This window comes from Piliocolobus tephrosceles, chromosome 15 (assembly GCF_002776525.5).
Source record: "Piliocolobus tephrosceles isolate RC106 chromosome 15, ASM277652v3, whole genome shotgun sequence".
Taxonomy (NCBI): domain Eukaryota; kingdom Metazoa; phylum Chordata; class Mammalia; order Primates; family Cercopithecidae; genus Piliocolobus; species Piliocolobus tephrosceles.
In genome coordinates this window covers 43,717,536-43,740,275 of record NC_045448.1, presented here as the reverse complement: position 1 = coordinate 43,740,275, position 22,740 = coordinate 43,717,536, and the positions used below count along the sequence as shown (strand labels likewise).

The following is a 22,740-nucleotide window of genomic DNA, read 5'->3' as shown; positions in this document are numbered from 1 at the left end:
GTGGTGTGCTCAGTGCCAATCAATAGACTTTAAGTGCTGGGGGAGAAGAGGAGGCTATTAGTTGAAAAAGACGTCTTCTAGTCTAGTGGAGATTATTTTATACCTAAATAACTGATAGTAACTAGAGTCCTTTTAAATTTATAAACTGTTAGATGTCCATGTTCTCATTTAACCTTTAATAAAAAGGCTGTGAGATAACATTCTTATCCCCACTTAACAAGTGAGAAAGCTGAAGCTCAGTGAAGTGCAATAACCTGTGTAAGGTTCCTCAGCTAGTAAGTGGTAGAGTCAGAACTCCAGTCCAGACCTGCTCTTGACTCCAAAATCTCAGTATTTTCTCCCCGCAACCCCCAGTACTAGCTTAATGAAGGCTTGGAGATAAAAAAGTACAGGGAGAACTTGGGGAATGGTGAATTCAATGGTGTGAATGACGTAAAATACCTTAGGGAATGGAGGACTTGAGTAATGGGAAGTGAATCCAAAGAATCCAGTTGAAAATGGATAGCTTTCAGTGATAGGCCAAGGAAGATTTGGAAGCTTCACTGGGAACCATTAAAAGTGATTAGAGCATATACTGAGCGTTACTATGTGTGTAGGATAGTGTGCTCAGCACTAGGGATCCAAACATAGAAATGTGGTCCCTACCTTCATCGTGGCTACAGTCTGATTGCGAGAAAGAAGAACTATATTTAAGCACATAAATGACAATACAGTTTGAATGATACCTCCTAGTGGATGATCTTGTGTTTTTTAGATGGAGTTTTGCTCTTTCATCCAGGCTGGACTGCAGTGGTGTAATCTTGGCTCACTGCAACCTCCGCCTCCTGGGTTCAAGCAATTCTACTGCCTCAACATCTTGAGTAGCTGGGACTACAGGCGCCCGGCACCACACTGGGCTAATTTTTGTATTTTTAGTAGAGACGGGGTTTCATCGTGTTGGCCAGGCTGGTCTCAAACTCCTGACCTCAGGTGATCCGCCCGCCTCAGCCTCCCAAATTGCTGGGATTACAGGCATGAGCCACTACGCCTGGCCCTTGTTGTGTTTTAATGTGAATCCTGTTTCACTTATAATTAAAAGTAGTTTAACTAGGATATTTTTCAGTAATGGCCCTATTCCTTTGAAACCTAATAGAATTAATAACCTAATAAACTCTTAGGGCTTGTGGGGACCTGAAGGATAAATCCCCAAGATTGCATGTTCTTCACCCTAGAAATGAATGCAGGGATCTTCGGTAGAGTCAGTCTAGACTAGGGCTGTTGAACCCAGTGAGCCTCTGTCTTAAAAAAAAAAAAGTGTACATATCTGTCTGGGCTACAGTAGAAATTGTACTTCTTGTTGACTCTGCAAATATAGGGTTTATTAAAGTCATGATATAGCTTATGGTCAAGGGTACTAACCTGAATTATTAAGCAAAGTGAACAACCAGTATTGTTTTTGAAATTTTTTATTTTTACATTAAAAACAAAAACACCCACTCTAAAAGGGTGTTTAATACTGTGAACATAACCTATTGTGACGTAATTATACTTACTGTAATTTTTTTTTTCTTTTTAAGAATTTCATGTCATCCATTTGTGACAGTCTTTTTGAAGCATTGTTTCCTGGATCTTCCTACTCAACTAGATTTTCAGCTTTAACCATTTTAGGCTCAATAGCTGAAGTTTTTCATGTCCCAGAAGGTAAGTGTTTAATAATGTTAGGGGAAATAATTTTTTTTCTTTCAAAACATACTTATTCTACATTTTGCTTTATTTGAAGTTTCAGTTTTGTTGCCTTTCTTTGAGGTTTTATTCTTACCATATAATTCTTGCTTGTACATAATGAAATTTGCCAATAAAGGACAGAAGAGAAACTATCTCCCTTTTCATTGATCATTATTTGCCAACCCCAAAGTGTAATTTTCATGAATTATGCTTATTATGGAAAGAGTTCCAGCTCTTACCTCCCTAATTTGTTTGTTGCTGTTTTAAGATAGTATCCAATCTGTTCTTTAAGTTTTAAAATTTGAAATAATAATAGCTTCTATTATATTTAATATTTCTCAGTGAGCTCTGTGGTTAGAATGTGGTTTCTCTTACATACCGTCTGTTTCATATGCCTCAATCTGGTTTCGGAAAGACAATATGAGGCTGTAATTTCCAAGTATTCTGGTTTAATGATACCCTTTGTTTTTCCTTCCGTGTGGTTCTCAAGAGGGTGAAATTTCAGTTCCCTCTTCAAATCTTTTTTTTTTGTTTGTTTTTTCCTTTTTGACAAGAAATTATTCCTTTTTTTTTCTCTTGAGACAGAGTCTAGCTCTGTCACCCAGGCTGGAGTGCAGTGGCATGATCTCGGCTCACTGCAACCTCCGCCTCCTGGGTTCAAGTGATTCTCCTGCCTCAGCCTCCCGAGTAGCTGGGACTTCAGGCATGTGCCACCACGCCTGGCTAATTTTTTGTGTTTTTAGTAGAGATGGGTTTCACCGTGTTAGCCAGGATTGTCTTGATCTCCTGACCTCGTGATCTGTCTGCCTCGGTCCCTGAAAGTGCTGAGATTACAGGCGTGAGCCACCGTGCCCTGCCAAAATGATTCTTTTTTCCGTGTACATGTGTGTATATATGTTATAATGTGGGATTTCTTGTTTGTGCTCAGTCTTCCTTGACTGTGGTCAAACAGGAAAATATCCTGCTCAGCTACTCTTTCACAGGGAATGGCCGAAGTACGAGGGAGCTTTACACTATCATTGGATTCCTTTTAATTTTAAAGTATTGGTCAAAGTGTAATTTTTTGACAGGACAGTTAGCTAATGTAATAGAGGCTTGCTTCATTTGGGGGAAGTCAGTTTTTAAAAGTTTTTATTTTGAAAAAATTTAAATCAACAGCAAAGTTTCAAGACTAGTTCAGTGAATAGCCATGTACGCTCTACCTAGATTCATCATTTTTTTTGTTTTTGTTTTTGTTTTTTTTGAGACGGAGTCTCGCTCTGTTGCCCAGGCTGGAGTGCAGTGGCGTGATCACTGCAGTCTCTGCCTCCCAGGTTCAAGCAGTTCTCCTGCCTCAGCCTCCTGAGTAGCTGGGATTACAGGTACCTGCCACCACGCCTGGCTAATTTTTGTACTTTTAGTAGAGACAGGGTTTCACCATATTGGTCAGGCTGGTCTCGAACTCCTGACCTCAGGTTTTCCACCCTCCTCAGTCTCCCAAAGTGCTGAGATTACAGGCGTGAGCCACCGCACCCAGCCGATTCATCAATTATTAATATTTTGCAATATTTGCTATATCTGTGTCTTTTATTAATTTTATAACCATAACACAATGATCAAATTCAGGAAATTGAATGTTGATACAATGCTTTAATCAAATATACAGTCCATATTTAAATTTTTCCAATTGTCCCAACAAATGGCCTTTTATATTATAGAACAAAAAACTAACTTCTTACAATCTGGGAAGCAGTCCTAGATCACGCATTGCGTTTTGTTGTTATGCCTCTTTTTAGCTTCCTTTAATCTGGAAAGTTTCTTGTTTTATGATATTAACATTTTGGAAGAATATATCTCAATTGGGGTTTGTCTCATTGTTTCCTGATGACTTGATTCATGCTGTACATTTTTGCAGGAATGTTGCATGGATGATATGGTGTTCTTCACAGGGTATCCTATTAGAGTATTGATGATATTGGCTTGTTACAGTATTTATGTAAGAAATATGATCACCTTATTCAAGTGGGGATGGCAGGCTGAAAAATGGTCTCCAAAACACATCCACATCAAATCCTTAAGAAGCTGTGAATGCAAACTTTACATGGAAAAAGCGTCCTTGCATATGTTCTTAAGTTTAGGATCTTGAGGTGAGATATCTAGATGGTCTTGATGGACCAAAAATGTCATCACAAGTATCCTTACAAGACAGAGGCAGAGAGAGATTTGACAAACGAAAGAGGAGGCAGTGTGACAGTGTAGGTAGGGATTGGCGTGATGTGGCTCCAGGCCATGGAATGCCTGCAGCTGCTGGAAGCTGCAAGAGGCAAGGAACAGATTTTAGAGCCTCTGGAGTACATGGCCCTACTGACACCTTGATTTTGAACTTCTGGCTTCCAGAACTGTGAGAGAATAGATTTCTGTGGTTTTAAGCCACCAAATATGTGGTAATTTGTTACAGCATTCAGTGAATGCAGGAGTCTCCCGTCAGTTCATAAAATTTCAGTAGTACTTCAACTTAATTTAGAAAATAAGTTTTTACCTCAGAGTGATTGATTATTTCAATCTTATAACAAAAAGTTTCCTGCGCATTTGATGTAGTTGTAGCTGCACCTAAGTGTGTGGGAATTAAAACTAGGCTGAAGCGTACCTATAATTTTTCAGTCAAGAGAGTAATTTAATACATTTAAATGTACTTTAAAAATGAAAACCCTGAGTCATCTTCCTAATGTATGAGTTTCATGTAATTGGGCAGTGACTTATGCCATTGTAATTATGTTAGACAAGTGGGAGGTAATGTAAATGGAGCAAGCTATACTGTAGCCATTACTTTTAAAGGAGACTTAAGAACCTTGACTGTGAAGTACAGGATGGGAGATGTAAATTCATCCTTCATTGTCATCTCAAGAACTTCAGTGATAGGACTGTGATTTGAGATTAGTCAAATGGTTTCTGCCTTTCCTAGACCAAGAAGAAAAAGTTGCATGCATCTTTCTTATGTGGAATCAAATGCCACAATATTGATGGTAATAAAATTCTACAATTAGATTAAAAGGATTTGATCAGCAAATATTAATTTAGTGCTTATTATATGTCAAGCAGCCAAGGATATTCACTGTCCCAAACAAGGTGCTTCTTCCTTTGGAGCTTATGTTTCAGTGAAGGGAGACAGGAATGAACAAGTAATATGTAGAATTTGTATATATTATTACATTATGTAGATGCAAGATTATGTAGATTATGTATGTACAAGATGTAGATAAGTTCTATGAAAAATATTTCAAGAAGGTAAGGGGGATATATAGAAAACCTAGGAGGCTGGAGAGCGTTAGTGGCTTCATACAGTGGTGTCATAAAGGGCTTCAAATTTGAAAAAAAGCTCTTAAACAACTGATGGATGAAAGAATAAATAATGAAGGAAGTTAGAAAATATTTTGAGATGAGTGAAAGCAAAAATACAACATACCAAAACTTACACAATGCTGCAAAAGCAGTGTTTATAGGGAAAGTTATAGCTGTAAATGCCTACGGTAAAAGATCTTGAATTAATAACCAAGTTAACTTTCTACCTCAAGCAATTAGAAGAGAAGAACAAACTTAAAAGGAAGGAAACAAAAAGATTAGAACAAAGATAAACGAAATAGAGAATAGAAAAACAGCACAAATAACGAAACCAGAAGTTGTGTTTTTTAAAGATCAACAAAATAGACAAAGTTTGCTAAACTGACTAAGATAAAAGAAAGACAGTACAAACAACTAAAATCAGAAATGAAAGTAGGAACATTTCTATTAAGTTTGCAGAAATAAAAATGATTATAAGACAATACAGTGAACACTTGTAACACCAAGTTAGATAATCTACATGAAATGGACAAGCTTCTAGAAACATGACAATTACTGACTTGAGAAGAAATAGAAAATGTGAGCAGACCTTTAAGAAGAGATTGAATCAGTATTCAGAAGGCTCACAGAAGGAGAGAAGAGAAAGTTCAGGGCGAGTGACTTCTCCGGTAAAATCTACAAAACGTTGAAAGAAGAATTACACCAGTCCTTCTCAGACTCTTTCAAAAAATTGAAGAGAAGGGAACACCTCCTACCTCATTTTATAAGGCCATCATTACCCTGATACCAAAACCAAAGACACTTAAAAGAAAACCAGCCGGGTGTGGTGGCTCATGCCTGTAATCTCACCACTTTGGGAGGCCAAGTCTGGTGGATCACCTGAGGTCAGGAGTTTAAGACCAGACTGGCCAACATGGTGAAACCCCATCTCTACTAAAAATACAAAAAATTAGCTGGATGTGGTGGCGGGTACCTGTAATCCCAGCTACTCAGGAGGCTGAGGCAGGGGAATCGCCTGAACCTGGGAGTCTGAGGTTGCAGTGAGCCGAGATCGCACCATTGCACTCTAGCCTGTGTGACAAGAGCAAGACTTCATCTCAAAAAAAAAAGAAAAAAGAAAAAAGAAAAGAAAAAGAAGATAAAAGACCAATATCCCTTATGTATATAGCGGCAAAAACCCTCAAGAGAAGACTAGCAAACCAAATCCAACAGCATATTAAAAGTGTTATATACCATGAGTAAGGAGTTTATCCCAGGAATGTAAGGGTGGGTCAACTTAATAATAGTCAATGTCATCACATTAAAATGAAGGTGGAAATACCATGTGATCATCTTAATTTATGCAGAAAAAGCATTTGACAAAATTCAGTACCCTTTTATGATTAAAAAAATGAACACAGCCAAACTAGGAATAGGAAGGACAAGATGATGAAGGACATTTGTAACACAACCACAGGTAATATCACACTCAGTGGTAAGCAACTGAAAACTTTTGCCCTAAGATCAGGAAGAAGACACAGATGCCCACTGTCACCACTGCTGTTCACTGTTGTACTGAAAGTTCTAGCCAGAGCAATTATACAAGAAAAAAAAAAAAGCAGTCAGATTGGAGAACAAGAAGCAAATCTGAGCAAAGTTGTTAAGGAAGTAACAAAAACCTCAGGTGTCGGCTCTAGGAATTTCATAGGGTTGTGCTAACTTGTAAATTAAGATTAAATGAGAAATTTGTATCCCAATTTATATTCCTCAAATTAAGTAAGCATAAGAATGTTTCCGTTTTCCTTAGGAGTTCACTTGTAAAATGTTTTTAAGTGTTCTTCACATTTTGCCGTGAAACCCTGTTTTTCCACAGTTCTTGAGTCTTCATCCTAGAGTTAAGTGGAGTCAGTGATTGCCCCTAGAGTTAAGTGAAGTCAGTGATTGCCATCATTCTTTAGGATAATTTTTCTTTTCATCCCTTGGTTGGCTGAAATTCCTTTTTCTCTAGAAGTTTCTGGAGATACGTAGTTCTTAATTTCTTGCGTATTATAAAATGTTTCTATTGTTCTTGCATTTGAATAAGAGTTTGATAGGCAAAGTTCTTCACACCTTCATTCCCTGAGGATTTTGTAAGCATTGCTCCATTATCTTTTAGCACTACATGTTGTTATAGGGACGAGTGCAGCCAGTCTAGTTTTTTCCATTTTGTAGATGAATTGAGCTCTTCCCTGAATGGCCAGTAGATTCCTTCTTTATCCTTGACTCCCAGTAAGTCTGTCAGGATATGTCATCATACTGATCATTCTGTGTCAGTTCATTCTAAGATACAGTAGGACTTTGCTTTTTCTTTTTTTTTTTTCTTTTTTTTTTTTGAGACCAAGTCTCTGTTGCCCAGGCTGGAGTGCACTGATGTGATCTTGGCTCACTGCAACCTCCACCTCCCGGCCTCAAGTGATTCTGCTGCGTCAGCCTCCCAAGTAGCTGGGATTACAGCCATGTGCCACCATGCCCGGCTAATTTTTGTATTTTTAGTAGAGACGGGGTTTTACTCTGTTGGCCAGGCTGGTCTCAAACTCTTGACCTCAGGTGATCCACCCGCCTCGGCCTCCCAAAGCGCTGGGATTCCAGGCATGAGCCACTGAGCCCGGCCAGGACTTTGTATTCTAGGTCAAGAAGTTTTATTAAGATTTTTAAAAAGATGTGTTTCTAAATTTACTTGTTTTTGTTTATTTTTAACAATAACTTAGGAATCTTTTATATAATATCTTTTGAAAGATAATGGAATGGTTTAAAATCTTTTTTAATTTGGAGAACTGAGAACTGTGGTACTTATTTTGTCATTTTGAGAAATAAATTAATGGAAAAGTTACTCTTTTATGCTGTCATGGGTAAAGTATGAAGTGTGGTTTTTTGGTACTAATTTTCTATAAATTTGGTCAAATAGCTTCAGAAGATTGATTTTCTTTTGTTCACTTTTAAATCTTTTTGTTTTTAAAATATTTTTAGGTAGAATTTATACAGTGTATCAGCTGAATCATGATATTGATGTTGGTCGTTTCCAAGCACTAATGGAATGTTTTACCAGCACTTTTGAAGATGTGAAAATTTTAGCATTTGATCTTCTGATGAAGTTATCAAAAACAGCTATACATTTTCAGGTATCAGGACTTTTCTAGTATAAATGTGGTATATGCATGGAAACTTTCTATCAGCAGATAAAGCAATCTGAGGATTTTTCATGCACTTTGCGTCTGCCATCTCATGTTTTTGGACTGTTTCTTTCAGTTATCATTAACACCTCTCTACTATTTTGGGGTTGGTGGGAAAGGAGGAAATATCAAAAAGTAAATAAGGCCCAAATCAGTGAGCTTTGCTGTTTTTATTGCTTTGATAAAAAGGGAGGTGTAGGAGGTGGTAGGTTTTATTGTTTACCAGATTATTGGTAGATTTTAGTTAACTGTGGTTTCCCCTGTTTCCTTGGACATGTAATATTCGATCAGAACACATCGCTTACAGTAACTTGCATTTTTTGAGATAATCTCCCTTTTTCATACACTTGAGAAACTGAGTGTAAATGAGGTAGAGAGGATGTTTCTGGTTTTTCAACCAGCAATAGCTAAACTGAGACTGAAACTTACCAAGTACTTGAGGTTAACAACAGTCCCTGGGTGCTCTACCTCATCCCCAGCCCCTCCATTCTTCCTGACACATTGCTCTTCCCACTTTGGGGTAGGAATTAAAGATGGGGTTGGAAGTGAACACATTGCGTGGGGATGAGTCTGCAGGGGACTTCCAGACCCAGGCTCTTAGCTCTGCCCTTGAGGCTTCTCCTGGGGCTGTTGGGTCACCAGCAGAGTACTGTTTCTGGAGCTTAGCTATGGCTTTCTATTGGAGCTCTGTAAAGGCCGAGGGTGCCTGCTGCAGCTGAGCCATGGTCTAGGCTATGGTTGTTCAGCTGTGTTTAGGGCATGGTAGCCTGTAGATGCAGTGGAATTCTGTAGGATCACATGCCAGAGAGGGTAGTATCTGTTTCTGTGGCTTCTAGATGGCTATGTAGAACATCTATCTATCTATCTCTCAGAACAGCTATCTTTTTTGACTTGGGTCCATATTGGAAGTTGCTGTACAGCATCTACCGATGCCTATGATTTTTCAGGTGCCCTTGTGAGCAGAAAGTTCCCTGGTGCTCAGGCTGCTAACTTTCGTTACCATTTTAAAGAGGAGATTTTAAAGAGGAGATTTTCTCTTCCTCTGTCTGCCCCTCCTCACCTTATCATTCGTCACGTCACCTCATATTTTGTCAATAGCGATGCCTCATTCTTGGCAAATATTTTGAGAGTACCTGGATGGAGAAGGCATATTATGGCATAAATGTGAAAGACTTGGCCCTTACATCACTAAGGGGCTTAGGGGACCTCTGCATCTCTAAATTTGATAAACCTGTGCTTGGTATAGTGACACTAGCCATAGAATTCAAGAAATTTAGTACCACATGTGGTTTGCTGTAGGATTTTGCTTATACTCTCTGTCTGGCTTGCAGATTAGTAAACTAGTTAAAGGAATAGGCATTCAAGATTTAAAAATATTAATTATATATTTGTATCAGGGTTTTCTAGAGGGACAGAACTAATAGGATAGATGTATATCTAAAGGAGAGTTTATTAAGGAGTATTGACTCACACGATCACAAGGTTAGGTCCCACAATAGCCTCCTGCAAGCTGAGGAGCAAGGAAGCCAAAGCTGAAGAACTTGGGAGAGTCTGATGTTCCGGGGCAGGAAGCATCCAGCATGGGAGAAGTAGGCCAGAAGACTAAACCAGTCTAATCTTTCCATGTTCTTCTTCCTGCTTTTATTCTGGCTGCGCTGGCACCTGAGTAGATTGTGTTTACCCAGATGGAGGATGCCTTTCCCAGTCCACTGATTCAAATATTAATCTCCTTTGGCACCCTCACAGACATAACCCAGGAACAATACTTTGCATCCTTCAATGCAATCAAGTTGACACTCAGTATTAACCATCACAATATTATATTTCAAAAGTCTTTCTTTGGGTGTCCCTTATATAATATATAATTAATTTTTTAATATAGTTAAGTTTACAGCAGTTTTTGAATGCTAACCTGATCTCTCTAAGGATGTGTATGTACGTATTGTTGATGGCATTTTTTTCTCATAAGTCGCTTGACTACCCTGTTTACCTAGTTTACTCCCCTTTTTTCTGTGGAGCTGCATATCCTAGATCTTTTGTCATATTATACTTCGATTTACCTAAGATGATGGAACAAAGACATTTTAGACTTTAAAGGCCATTATTATCTTTCTTACTAATGGTTAATAAAACAGTTCTGGGACTTAATTGTCAGTTAAAAAATGGCTTAGATGCTTAGTTGGTTCTAATACTTGAACTTTGGCCACTACTTTTAAGTTTTTTGTTTAGGTCATAGAAAATAAACATATCAAATGGTAAAGAATTTAAATTGAAATAAACAGATATTTAAATCAGCACATTTGATATCTACTGTTGTGAAATTATAAAATATCATCAAATATTTGTAGACCTGTAATCTACTTCAAAATTGAGTGTATAATTATTTTCTCCTGACATAAGATAGGGCATAATCCTAGTAGAATCAGAATATTATTGAGCAGCCAAACCCTGACTTCCAGACAGGTGAACACACAGCTTGCCAGTTGTTGAAGTTGGGACTAGGACTCATGTCTTCTGTTGTCAACCCAGTGCCTTTCCGTGACTACAACAGCACACTGTCCTTTGTTCTGTCTTCTTTAGGACAGGCGATGTGAGTGGATGTTTCTATGAGATATAGGTATGGGAGCGCTGATGCATAATTTCTGAGGCTGAATTGATCACTTTGTTTTCTACACACATGAAGTTTTGCCAGGTACAGCCTCCCAGGGGATTTGCAGTTTTCTCCAATGAACTACCTGTATAGGAAGGAGGAAGGGAGAAGGGCAGCCATATGATGCCCAGGTGAAACATTAGCCCAGAGAGACTATGAACTGCCCTGTCTAGAAATAATGAAGATAGTCTGGCTGTAATCATAGCAAAATTCTACAGGACAAAGTACACTTTTGCTGAAAAAAGAAGCAGTTTTTAGAAAAGGTTTTATCAGTGTTGAATTTCCCAATTGAAATTATTTCCAACCGATTAGTAATCATTAATTACTGTAATAAAAAACTTACCTATATTCAGGGAGAAAGGAAATTAATATTTATATTGAGTTACAGTTGTATGCCAGGCTGTGTTTTTTTTTTTTTGTTTTTTTTGTTTTTTCATAGAGGCAGAGTCTCGCTCTATTGCCTAGGCTGGAGTGCAGTGGTGCAGTCATAGCTCACTGTAGCCATGAACTCCTGAGCTCAAGTGATCCTCCCCTCTCAACCTCTTGACTTGCTGGGACTACAGGTGTGCACCACTACATGCAGCTAATTTTTAAGTTTTTTTGTAGAGTAAGTTTTTTGTCTCACCGTGTTACCCAGGCTGGTCTCAAGACTCCTAACCTCAAGTAATCCTCCCATCTTGGCCTTCCAAAGTGATGGGGTCACAGAGATGAGCCACTGCACCCAGCCTGTGTTGTTTTGTTTTTTTGAGATGGGGTCTCACTATGTTGTCTTGGCTGATCTTGAGCTCCTGGCCTCAGGTAATCCTCCTCCATCAGCCTCGTTAGTAGCTGGGACTCCAGGCTTGAGCCACTGTACCCAGCTCCAGGCTGTGTTTTAAATAATTTACTATTGTTTTAAATTAAAGAAATCTTTAATTTGACAGTTACTGAGTCTGTGCTTTATTCTAGGATTCAGAGAAACTGCAAGGCTTATTTCAGGCAGCATTGGCACTCAGCACAAGCACCAAACCATATGACTGTGTGACAGCTTCCTACCTGCTGAACTTCTTAATATGGCAGGATGCTCTACCGTCATCCTTGTCTGCCTACTTAACTCAGCAAGTTGCATGTGGTGATGGAGATAGGCCAGCTGCTGTGGTGGAAAGGAACACATTAATGGGTTTGTATTGATGTTTGCTCTTATCAAAACCGGTATCTTACTCTCTCAGTATTCATTTGGCTAGAATATTTAATGGTTAAACATATACTTCGTGACTTTTTATTTAAAAGTTTATCAGCATATAAGAGCACCATGGGTTCTTATTATGCAAATGAACAGTTTACTCAGCTATAATACTTTTTTCTAAACAGAAGATTTATGTTGAATAAGCACATATACAAATATTTATTAATAAAGTTCTTTTTAAATGAGAATGACCTCTTTCTCTACCAAAAGTTTGCTTTTTTTCCTGCATAAATTATACTGTGACTAGAGACAGACCATCTTTATTGTTTCTATATAGGCAGAGTTCCTTTGTCTGTCAGGGTTTATGTTTTAATTAACTGTCATACCCCTGTCTTTCTCTTTTCTCATATAGCCAGTTCCAAAACCTATGGTCTGAGATTGTTCAGATCTAGTGATTTTCCACAAATATTTATTGGGGATTCATGTACTTAATTTTATGCTAGTCAGTCTTCATTTTGGAATTGTACTAGAAATAAGGACAGATAAGGATATATTTTTTTTTAATAGGAAAAGGGAGATCAGATATAGAGAGTTAAAAATTATTATTTCCAAGATGGTAGAAACAGCCACAAAAAAGAGAACTAGTAATGGGAGGAAAAGAGGAGGCCATGGTTAGTTCTGATGGGATTGTTGCCAGATATCTGGAGATAGAGAGATGACAGTACCATGGGGGATGATACTTGCCTATTTGAATTGCTTCATGACTGGATTTAAAAGGAGACCCTATTGAGACAGTGGGAAGAGGACTGCAATTGAGATGAATAGGGAGTGCATGCCTCACATAAAGACTTTCAATTCAAGACATTTTAGGACTTTATGAGATATTTCAAACATACAAAGAATATTTAAATATAGAAGACTTAAGTATATATACATGTAATATATATAAATAATATGTAAAAAGTTCACAAGTTTTGTTCACAAGCTAGGTGATCACACTTACTGTAGCCATACGATAACACCTATATCTTTGAAGCCTTTCCTTTATCCTAGCCGTATTTTATATTTTTATCTTGTTTTTTTTTTTTTTATAATATTACCTCTGGCATATGTATTATATATTATTCAGTTTTACGTGATACTGAATTTTTTCAGTAGTACTTACTGTATATATTATACAGATTTACCACAATTTATGAATCTGTTCTCCTGTTGATGGACTTTTTTTCCTAAATAAGTAATGCCAATGTAAACATTCTCATATAGATCTTTTACATATAGGTTGAGCATCCCTAATCCAACATCTGAAATAGTCCAAAATCCAAAGTTTTTTGAGTACCAACATGACACTCAAAGGAAATGCACATTGGAGCATTTTGAATTTCGGATTTTCACATTTGGGGTATTCAAAGTATGGTGCAGATATTCCAAAATCTGAAAAAATATAAAATCTGAACTCTTCTTGTCCCAAACATTTCAGATAAGGGGTACTCAGCCTATATATTAATATATCTTCTAATGCACATATCTAAGAGTTTGTGGTAAACAAATGGAATAATTTGGTCACAAAGTATGTGCATCTTGAGCTTTATGAGATGATGCCAAGTAGGCTTTTAAATTACACTTTCACGAGCAAATTCTGAGACTTGCATTGCATCACATCATCACCATAATTTGCTATTGTCAGATTTTAAAATTTTGTGTAATATAAAATAATATTTAATTATGGTTTCATCTTACATTTTTCTGATTACTAATGTAATTACTTTTTCCCATGTTTACAAGCCATTTACTTTTCCCCCTCAATGCAATGCCTTTTTGATGTCCTTTGTCCAGTTTTTCTGTAGGGTTGTCTTTTTCTTATTGATTTTTAGGAGTTTTTAATACATTCTGAATGATAATGATTTGCTGTTTTTACACAAATCTAATATTTGGAATATAACCTTCTCCTTCCAAGGCATGAGGGGAGACATCTGTTATACTGGTATAACTGGACACGTACATGCAAGAGAATGAAATTAGATTCACTACCTTACCCCATATACAAAAATTAACTCACAAGAAATCAAAGACCTAATATAAGAGCTAAAACTGTAAAACTCTTAGAGGAACACATGAATGTCAATCATTGTAATCTTGGATTAACCAGTGGTTGGTCATGACTTCCAAAGTATAAGCGACAAAAGGAAACAAAAAATAAATTGGACTTTATCAAAATTTAAAACTTGTATGTGAAAGGATGCCATTAAGACATTGAAAAAGCCTGAAAAATGGGATATTTGCAAATCCTACGTCTGATAAGGGACTTTTGTCTAGTATATATAAAGAACTTTTACAACTCACTAATAAAAGGACATAACCAAATTTTAAAAATGGGCAAAGAATCTGAATAGACATTTTTCCAAAGAAGGTACTGTTACTTACATGAACAGTAAGCACATGAAAAAGTGCTCAGCATCAAAAGCCTTTGTAGAAATGCAAGTCAAAATCACAGCGAGGAAGCACTTCACAGCCCATAGGATGACTATAATTTAAAAAATAGATGATGACAAGTGTTGGTGAGGATGTGGAGAAAGTGGAACCCACATAGACTGTTGGTGGGATTTTAAAATGCTGTATCTGCTTTGGAAAATAGTCTGACAGTTCCTCAAAAGGCTAAACATAGAGTTACCATGTGACCCTGCAGTTCTACTCTTAGCTCGAGCTGCTATAACAAAATACCATTGACTAAGTGGCTTAAACACAGACCATTATTCTCATAATTTTAGAGGCAGAGAATTCCAAGATCAAGTTTCCAGTTCCTGATAAGGGGCCTCTTTTTAACTCTTAGATGGCCACGTTGCTGTGTGCTCACATGGCAGGAAGAGAGAGCAAGCTCTGGTCTTTGTTCTTATAAGGACACTAATCCCATTATGAGGGTCCTAATCTCATGACTTGATCTAAACCTAATTACCTTCCAAGGTCTCCATCTTCGATTATCACGTTGGGGATTAGGGCTTCAGCATACCAATATTGGGGTGGGAGAGGGAGCACAAACACGTAGTCCATGACAAGCATATACCTAAGAGAAATGAAAACATACATCTAAACAAAAACTTGTACAAGAATGTTTATAGCAGCATTATTCATGGTAGCCAAAAAGTGGGAACAATCCATGTGTATCAACAGATAATTGGATAAATAAAATGTGGTATGTCCATGTGGTATGGCTATACAGTGAACTATTACTCATCTAAAGGAGGGAATGAAGTATTGATACATGCTGCAGCATGGATGAACTTTGCAAACATTATGCTAAGTGAGAGAAGCCAGTTCTAAAAGATCACATATTGTGTGATTCCATTTATATGATACGTCCAGAGTAGGCAAATCTATAGACAGAAAATAAACTAGTGGTTGCCTAGTTTATTTTCTGTCTATTGATTTGCCTACTCTGGACGTATCATATAAATGGAATCACACAATATGTGATCCTCTAGGGCTGGAGAAGGGTAGAGGTGCAAGGAGAGCAGTGACTGCTAATGGGTAAGTTTTCTTTTTTTTTTTGTTTGGTGGCAGGAGGGCAGTGAAAATGTTCTAAAATTAATTATGTTGGTGGTTGTACATATGTGACTAGTAAAAACTATTGTATACTTCAAATGTATGAATTTTGTGGTATATGGATTACTTTTCAAAAAAACTGTTCTTTTTTTTTCTTTTTTAATTTGAAAGCCATCTGCTGTCCAATGAGCAGATGCCACATCAGCCTCGGGTTTGATATCCTAGTGAGAGGATGTTTAGGAGGAAGGACTAAGAGTGAATGTTGTAATGGATACAGGCAGTTTAGGGAAAGACACTCAGTTCTGCCTTAACTAGAAATGAGCAACCCTGTTGGATAACCTTGAAAGATCTCTTTTTGATTAAAAAAACTCTAGTGTAAAGTTCATTTGAGTTGGGCATATTAATGGGAACTGTTCTGCTGTTCGTACATTTACAAATGTTTTAAAATTGACATTACTTTGATTTTGTTTGCTTTTTCTAGTTATCAAATGCTTGATGGAAAATCTTGAGGAAGAAGTATATCAGGCTGAAAATTCTCTGCTTCAGGCAGCAGCATCATTTCCAATGTATGGGCGAGTCCACTGTATAACAGGAGCTTTGCAGAAGTTATCTCTAAAGTAAGGATTTCTATAGCTACCTTCCTGTCTCAGAAATCCATTCATTTCTGAGCTTTAACCTCTTGTTGGAATGTGTCCTGGGAAAGGCATGCAGTCTATTGCTTTGAATAAAATGGAAAATCAGATTTAAAAACATACATATCTATGTGTATTTTTATGTCTCACATATTTTATATATTGAACAGTTTTGAAACACAAATTCAACTCCTTTTATCTAATTTTCCTTTTTAAAATGTGATTTTTGCTTTTAGTATAAATTTCCCTAATGTTCTTGTTGCAGCAGCCTGCAGTTGGTGAGCGAGTGGAGACCTGTGGTAGAGAAGCTCCTTTTGATATCCTACAGGCTTTCCACTGTGGTGTCTCCAGTCATTCAGAGCTCATCCCCTGAAGGCCTCATACCAATGGACACTGATTCAGGTTAGCAAATGAAGAAGGCAGGCTAGAGTGCTGTGGTTTGATTATTATGTCTTTACCTCTTTTTTCCTAAGTATTTCTTTGGGGAGATATAAAGCTAAATTGAGGAGAAAAGAATTATTATTATTTGTGGCATTTCTGCCTTTTAGCAATAGTTTTAACTATTAAAAAGTAGCAAAAAAAAAAAAAAAAAAAAAAATCCCAAACCAGGGGATGAGCAGGGTACCTCCTACCCCAGGGTAATTGAGTTATATAATACTATATAAGTTGAGCATCCCAAATCTGAAAATTGGAGATATGAAATGCTCCAGAATTTGAAACTTTTTGAACACCAATAGGATACTCAAAAGAAATGCTTATTGGAGCATCTGGATTTTGGATTTTCAGATTAGGGCTGCTCAGCTATTAAGTACAATGCATATATTCCAATATTCAAAAAAATAAATTCGGAGCGTTTTTGGTGCTAAGCATTTCAGATAAGGGATACTTAACCTGTACTAAAATGGAGTGTTCCTTTTAATACACAGAAAAATCATGAAATATATTTATATTTTGTGTTGAAATAAAGTTTGTAAATGTATTTTAGAGTGGAAATGAGAGGCTTGTATTAGAAAACCTGAGTGTGTCATAAACACGCACTGTATCATACACTGAAATACCTTGGGCTGGTAATTAAGGTAATGTGGAGTTACGTGTTTTGCATAGAGAATATTAGGCTTTGTTCTTTCCTAAAAATGAGTTAGAAGATTGGTGATGGTTCATGATAGTAAGACATATTTATTTAGCCTGATGTTAGTCTAAATACCACATTATTTTATTTAATTATTATCATTTTTTTTTGGTAGAGATGGGATCTTCCTGTGTTGTGCAGGCTGCTCTTGAACTCCTGACCTCAAGCAATCCTTCTGCCTTGCCCTCTCAAAGCATTGGGATTACAGGACTGAGCCACTGTGCCGACCTTAAATACCAAATTTTGACGCTTTAAATTTTCTACTTGAACAGTGCATAAGAATAAGGAACATGGAGTCTTATAGCTAATATTTGGGTCAGCAAAGTACCCATCATATATTCTGGATGAGAAATCTTGAATATTTCTGTTACCTACTGTGGGTAGATCCTACAGAGGATGCTAACATTATCTTTATTAGTGAAGAGTTTTAAGGTATCAGTTGGTCTCAAAAATTGTCTTTGCCCCACAGACTTTTCCTTCATTCTGCCTGCCTTTTTACCTCTGCTTGTCTTCATTTTTGCCTCTTCTTCCCTGTGTTATCTGCCATACATTCTGAATTTCTTGAGAAAAGTCTCCTCTGAAAGTTGTAAAATTGAATGGATAGGATTCTTACAAATTTATTCTCATCTTTTCTTGGTCTTTGGGGGGTTTCTTTTGGGGTCATTATTAGTTTTTCATGGCTGTTCCAGGAAGGAACATAAGATGTTGATTGAATCATCATGATAGTAATTTGAGTGTTTGTATTTCCCATAGTACCTAAATAATAGATGTAAATATAATAGATGTACAATAAATACCGGTTCTTTGATTTGTTAATTGATTTCAGATGATTACCCATGGCTAGTTTTGAAAATCTGAGCCTAACTCCTTACTACCTAGCCATCCATTCATTCCTTCAACTCATGTTCCTGAACCTCTGCCATGAGCCAGTTTCTGTTATAGGCACTGGTCACTCAGTAATGAACAAAGTGTTGCATTCATGGAGCTTACATTTCCTAATCCAGTGAGTGCTTAGAGAATAAAAATAAAACTTAATGTAGTATGAAGACTGTAAATCATAATTAAATCATATTACATAATGTGTTTCAAAGTTGTGGAATCTTTATGATATTCCTGTCCTATAAAAGATTGTTTTTGTTGTTGATGGGTTTTTAAAAATGTCTTTGTACCTTTCTATCTTTAAACTTTGATACCTTGTATTATAGATAGGGAGATAACCTCTTCTATTTTTTGTTATTTATTTATATTTTAAATCAAATATTGATTTTGTTCTACTTTTCTGTTGCCTGCTTCATTTTTCCTTCATAGAGAAATAGCATCTTAAAACTAAATTTATTGAAGTTTATTGCACTTCTTTGACATGATTAGCACCATATTTGAGATATTTAGACAACACTAAGAAAAGCAGTGTAGATGACATGGCAGCCTTTGTCCTGTGGACAGTTTCAGTTAGTTTTTTTTGTTGTTACATTTCAGTCTGAATTGCCATATTTTAAAAGTACACTCAAGCATCATGAAAATTCTATAAATAAGTTTCATATTATCCACCCTGTGAGTCCCTTCTAATACAACTGATTATTAAGTATTGAAAATTATAGATTTTTTGAGGTTGAGTATCCCCAAGGGAAATCTGACATGTGATGTGTTATTGGGGTTTCATGTACACTAATTTCTTTCCCTCAGAGTCAGCAAACCGCTTACAGATGATTCTGAATGAGATTCAGCCTCGAGATACTAATGATTATTTTAACCAAGCCAAAATATTGAAAGAACATGATAGCTTTGATATGAAGGACTTGAATGCCAGTGTGGTGAATATTGATATTTCTACAGAAATCAAAGGTAACTTGTATGAAGTGGATACTGTAATTCATGTTTAACAAGTAAAATGTACAGAATGCCCTTTTTATATAGTAAATTAGAGGTTGCAAATCTGTGCAGAACATTTCTAGAAAATAAAGTTTTTTAAAGATTTGGTTTTGGGAAAGATTTGGGTTTAGGAATGCATTTATAAGACTTTTACCAGACTATTAGGTGCTGTTGTACAGTGTACAAGCTGTTAGAACAAAAAACCTTGGAGTGGTGAAACCTGCCTTGACAGCCCAGGTGATGTAAGAGCAGTGCTATGATGAACCTGGGTTTGGGTAGCAGTCAACTTCTCCCAGCAATGTGGTTCGTTGTCTGCTGTGGGAGTTCTTCAAGTCAAGCAGGCTTTTAAAGGAAACAAACCTTATTAGTAAAATGGGAGCTGCTTTGTTGTATCAAGCCTCCAGAATTCCAGTTCTTACATCTTGTTTGATCATTAGTTGTTACTAAATTTTTTGTAGTGCTGTAAAATGGCATCAGAAGCAGCAATTTCTTAGTGATGTATTACATATTCTACATTCTCCACTAGGTGGGGATATTGTCTTGCAAAAAATTATCTCCACACTTAAATTTTTAAATTACACAAAATAACATATAAATGTAATTATAGCCTATTGTAATAGTTTCAAACAACAGAGGTAAATATTTATTAAAAACAAATTAAATTCCTCCTAGGTTTCCTCTCCAATTCCATGTCTTCCCTCTTTAGTGCAATATATAATTTTATATTTATTCTATATATTTATGTGTATGTACACTTACCCATTTAATGCATTGGGCTTTTTAAATAAAAACACAAATGAGATTACCCTATAAGTACCTTTTTGTCAGTGTGCTCTTTTACTTAATATAATAGTTCATCTTGGATTTTAAAAAAATGTCAGTACCAAAACACTCCTAAAACTAGAATAAGAGAGTAAGTAAGAGTAATTGTAGCTTATTGGCCACGGTAATTAAATAAATTTTGAAAGATAATTTGTATTTTCCTTTGATTTTAGAAGTTATACTCTACTCCTTTACTAATGCAACAGACATCCTCACCAAAATAAATAAGGAGTATATTTATTATAGACATCCATATCATACTTTATGACAGAGAGGCAGAGTTTGTTTAATCTTTGGAAATTAAAGATTAAACTTAAGTTTTGGAACAATATTGTGTTTTATTTTAAAATTTAATTTGAAAATAATAAATTAAAATACTGGACCTGGCATGGTGACTCATGTCTATAATCCTAGCACTTTGGGAGGCCCAGGTGAGAGAATTGCTTTAGTCCAGGAGGTGATGTGGTGAAACCCTGTCTTTACAAAAAAATGCTAAAGTTAAGTGGTGGTGCATACCTGTATGCGGGAGACTGAAGTGGAAGGATCGCTTGAGCCTGGGAGGTCATGGCTGCAGTGAGCCGTGAGCATGCTACTACTGCACCCCAGCCTGGGTGACAGAGCGAGATCCTGTCTCCAAAAAAGAAAAAAAAACTTAGCATGATTTCTTCTCATAACACATGCTTGACAAATGTTAGCTTTTTTCCTTCTGAATAAATATAGCATGACAAATTGGGTTTGTTCAACCAGATTATTCACGGGGAAATTATGAATAAGCTTGTTTTTAGAAACCTGGGATGTGAGTAATCAAGGTTGCAATAGTTGTGTTTTTTTTTTGTTTAAGGTAAAGAAGTAAAAACATGTGATGTAACCGCGCAGATGGTGCTGGTATGTTGTTGGAGAAGTATGAAGGAAGTTGCTTTACTTTTAGGCACGTTGTGCCAGCTTCTGCCCATGCAGCCTGTGCCAGAATATTCTGATGGATTATTGACAGTGGAGCAGGTAAGGCAGATGTTTATTCCATCATGTATAATTTCTGGTCAACCCATAAATCACAAACTTTTTTTATAACCCAACTTTAAAAAAGGTTTAAAATTTTTCTTGAATAAAATCATACAGATGTCAACTGAAGAAAGTTCATGGTAATTTAGAATGTTAGACTTTATAATACATTTCAAAACTGTGGCATTTTTAGAAATATTTTTCTAAGGTGTATAAATAACTGTAGATTTTACCTCACTTTTAACTGTAGTATTATCTCTAATTTTTATTTCTCTATTTTACATACACAGACTTAAACTTTAGCTTAAAATTGTCTGTTTAGTAAAACTCTGCAAATCTCTTTAAATTTTGAAAAGAAAAAAAAGTAACATGTTGGTTGATTATGGATCTCATGTTTTCTACTGCATTGATAGTAAAGTTGTAGTCTTGGTTTTTTTTGGCTGACTTTTGTTTTAAGACCACAAAGTTAGTTCACCATCTGGGACTGTTAAAGTGACTTGAGTTCTGTGTTTACAAGAAACTAGCTTACCTCAAGCATTTCATTTGGAAATATTTTAGATTTATTAGATTTCTGTTTTTAATTGATTCCCTCTTCCTTTCCATATGGTTTTGACAAATCCATTTCCCAACATTTTTCAGCAAAGATATATAACATGTACTTTCATTTTTAACTTTTTAAAAATAAAGACAACTTTGTCCCTAGGGTGTTACAATTCAAGAACAAAACAAATATTGTAGTATGCTAATGCTGATTATTTCTATAATAACCACATGACTAGTTCCATGGAAATAATGCTAATGCTTTTTTTTCTCACACTCTGTGGCTTATGTTGCATGCATCTGGTTAACAGCTGGGCTTGTGATGTTGCAAGGCCCTGAGATGAAGAAAGGCAAAGGCTCACAAGACACTTCAGGCATCATTATGTTCCTTATTCTTTTCCAAATCAAATAAGCGTTAGTGTCCTAGAGTTACTTGCAGTCATTGCTGGTGACTGGCTATAGTGCCAATGCCAACATCTTTGCTGAGGAATCCAGCTATGATTAATGATTACTTCACTGATGTTCACCGTCTTGCTAAGAAGTAAACATGTGCTAGAGGCCTTTGATTTCCCAACTTCTCTTTCCAAGGACAAGTTAAAACATTTAGTTTTTTGAGATTGTTGGGTAGTGTTTAAAAAACAAATTAAGGGAAATGTATTTTGCTTTTACTGTAACTGAGAAAGACCTGAAAGCTTCCTATGAACGTTATTTTGCCTTGACACTTTTACATAGCACCCAAATCTTATGTATTTAATTTATGTGTGACAACCATGATAAAATTGGGAATTAATGTAAAAGAGATATTTGTACAAAAAAAAACCAAAACAATAATTATCACAAAAAGACAGGTTCTTATAAACCAAAGTATTCTTCCAGTGACTGCTTGAATAAAAAATAAGGTCCTGACTGTTTTTCTGTAAAACATTAGTTTCCATTCTAATGAGGTCCAGTCATTTTTCCATGTTGCCATTCACATGGTAACTTCACATACATAGGTGTGAGAAGAAACTGATGAGTGAATGAGCGATGAAATTCGTATGTAGTAGCAGTATTCTAACAGTGAAACCCCGCCCTCTGTGAAAAACTTGATTCTTCATATTGCTGACTTTAACTAAAGAAATGTCTCAGTTTAGGAGTCAATAAAAATCCAAAGTCATCAAGAAATTAGTGTTATTTACATTACT

The 22,740-nt window shown here is 36.3% G+C and overlaps 1 protein-coding gene across 7 annotated transcripts in view; it reads left to right on the top strand.

Moving 5' to 3' along the window:
- THADA (THADA armadillo repeat containing) overlaps positions 1–22,740 on the top strand; it is a 356,633-nt gene that overhangs the window by 27,585 nt on the left and 306,308 nt on the right. For 5 of the 7 annotated variants that reach the window (XM_023195715.1, XM_023195711.1, XM_023195712.1 and 2 more), the window contains 7 exons: positions 1,557–1,680; positions 8,008–8,159; positions 11,809–12,019; positions 16,047–16,182; positions 16,463–16,599; positions 19,010–19,168; positions 20,859–21,016. In XM_023195715.1, coding sequence (XP_023051483.1) covers positions 1,557–1,680; positions 8,008–8,159; positions 11,809–12,019; positions 16,047–16,182; positions 16,463–16,599; positions 19,010–19,168; positions 20,859–21,016 — 1,077 coding nt within the window. Of the gene's footprint in view, positions 1–1,556; positions 1,681–8,007; positions 8,160–11,808; positions 12,020–16,046; positions 16,320–16,462; positions 16,600–19,009; positions 19,169–20,858; positions 21,017–22,740 lie in introns of those variants that run through there. The other 2 variants (XM_023195714.1, XM_031934168.1) reach the window with 2 other exon arrangements.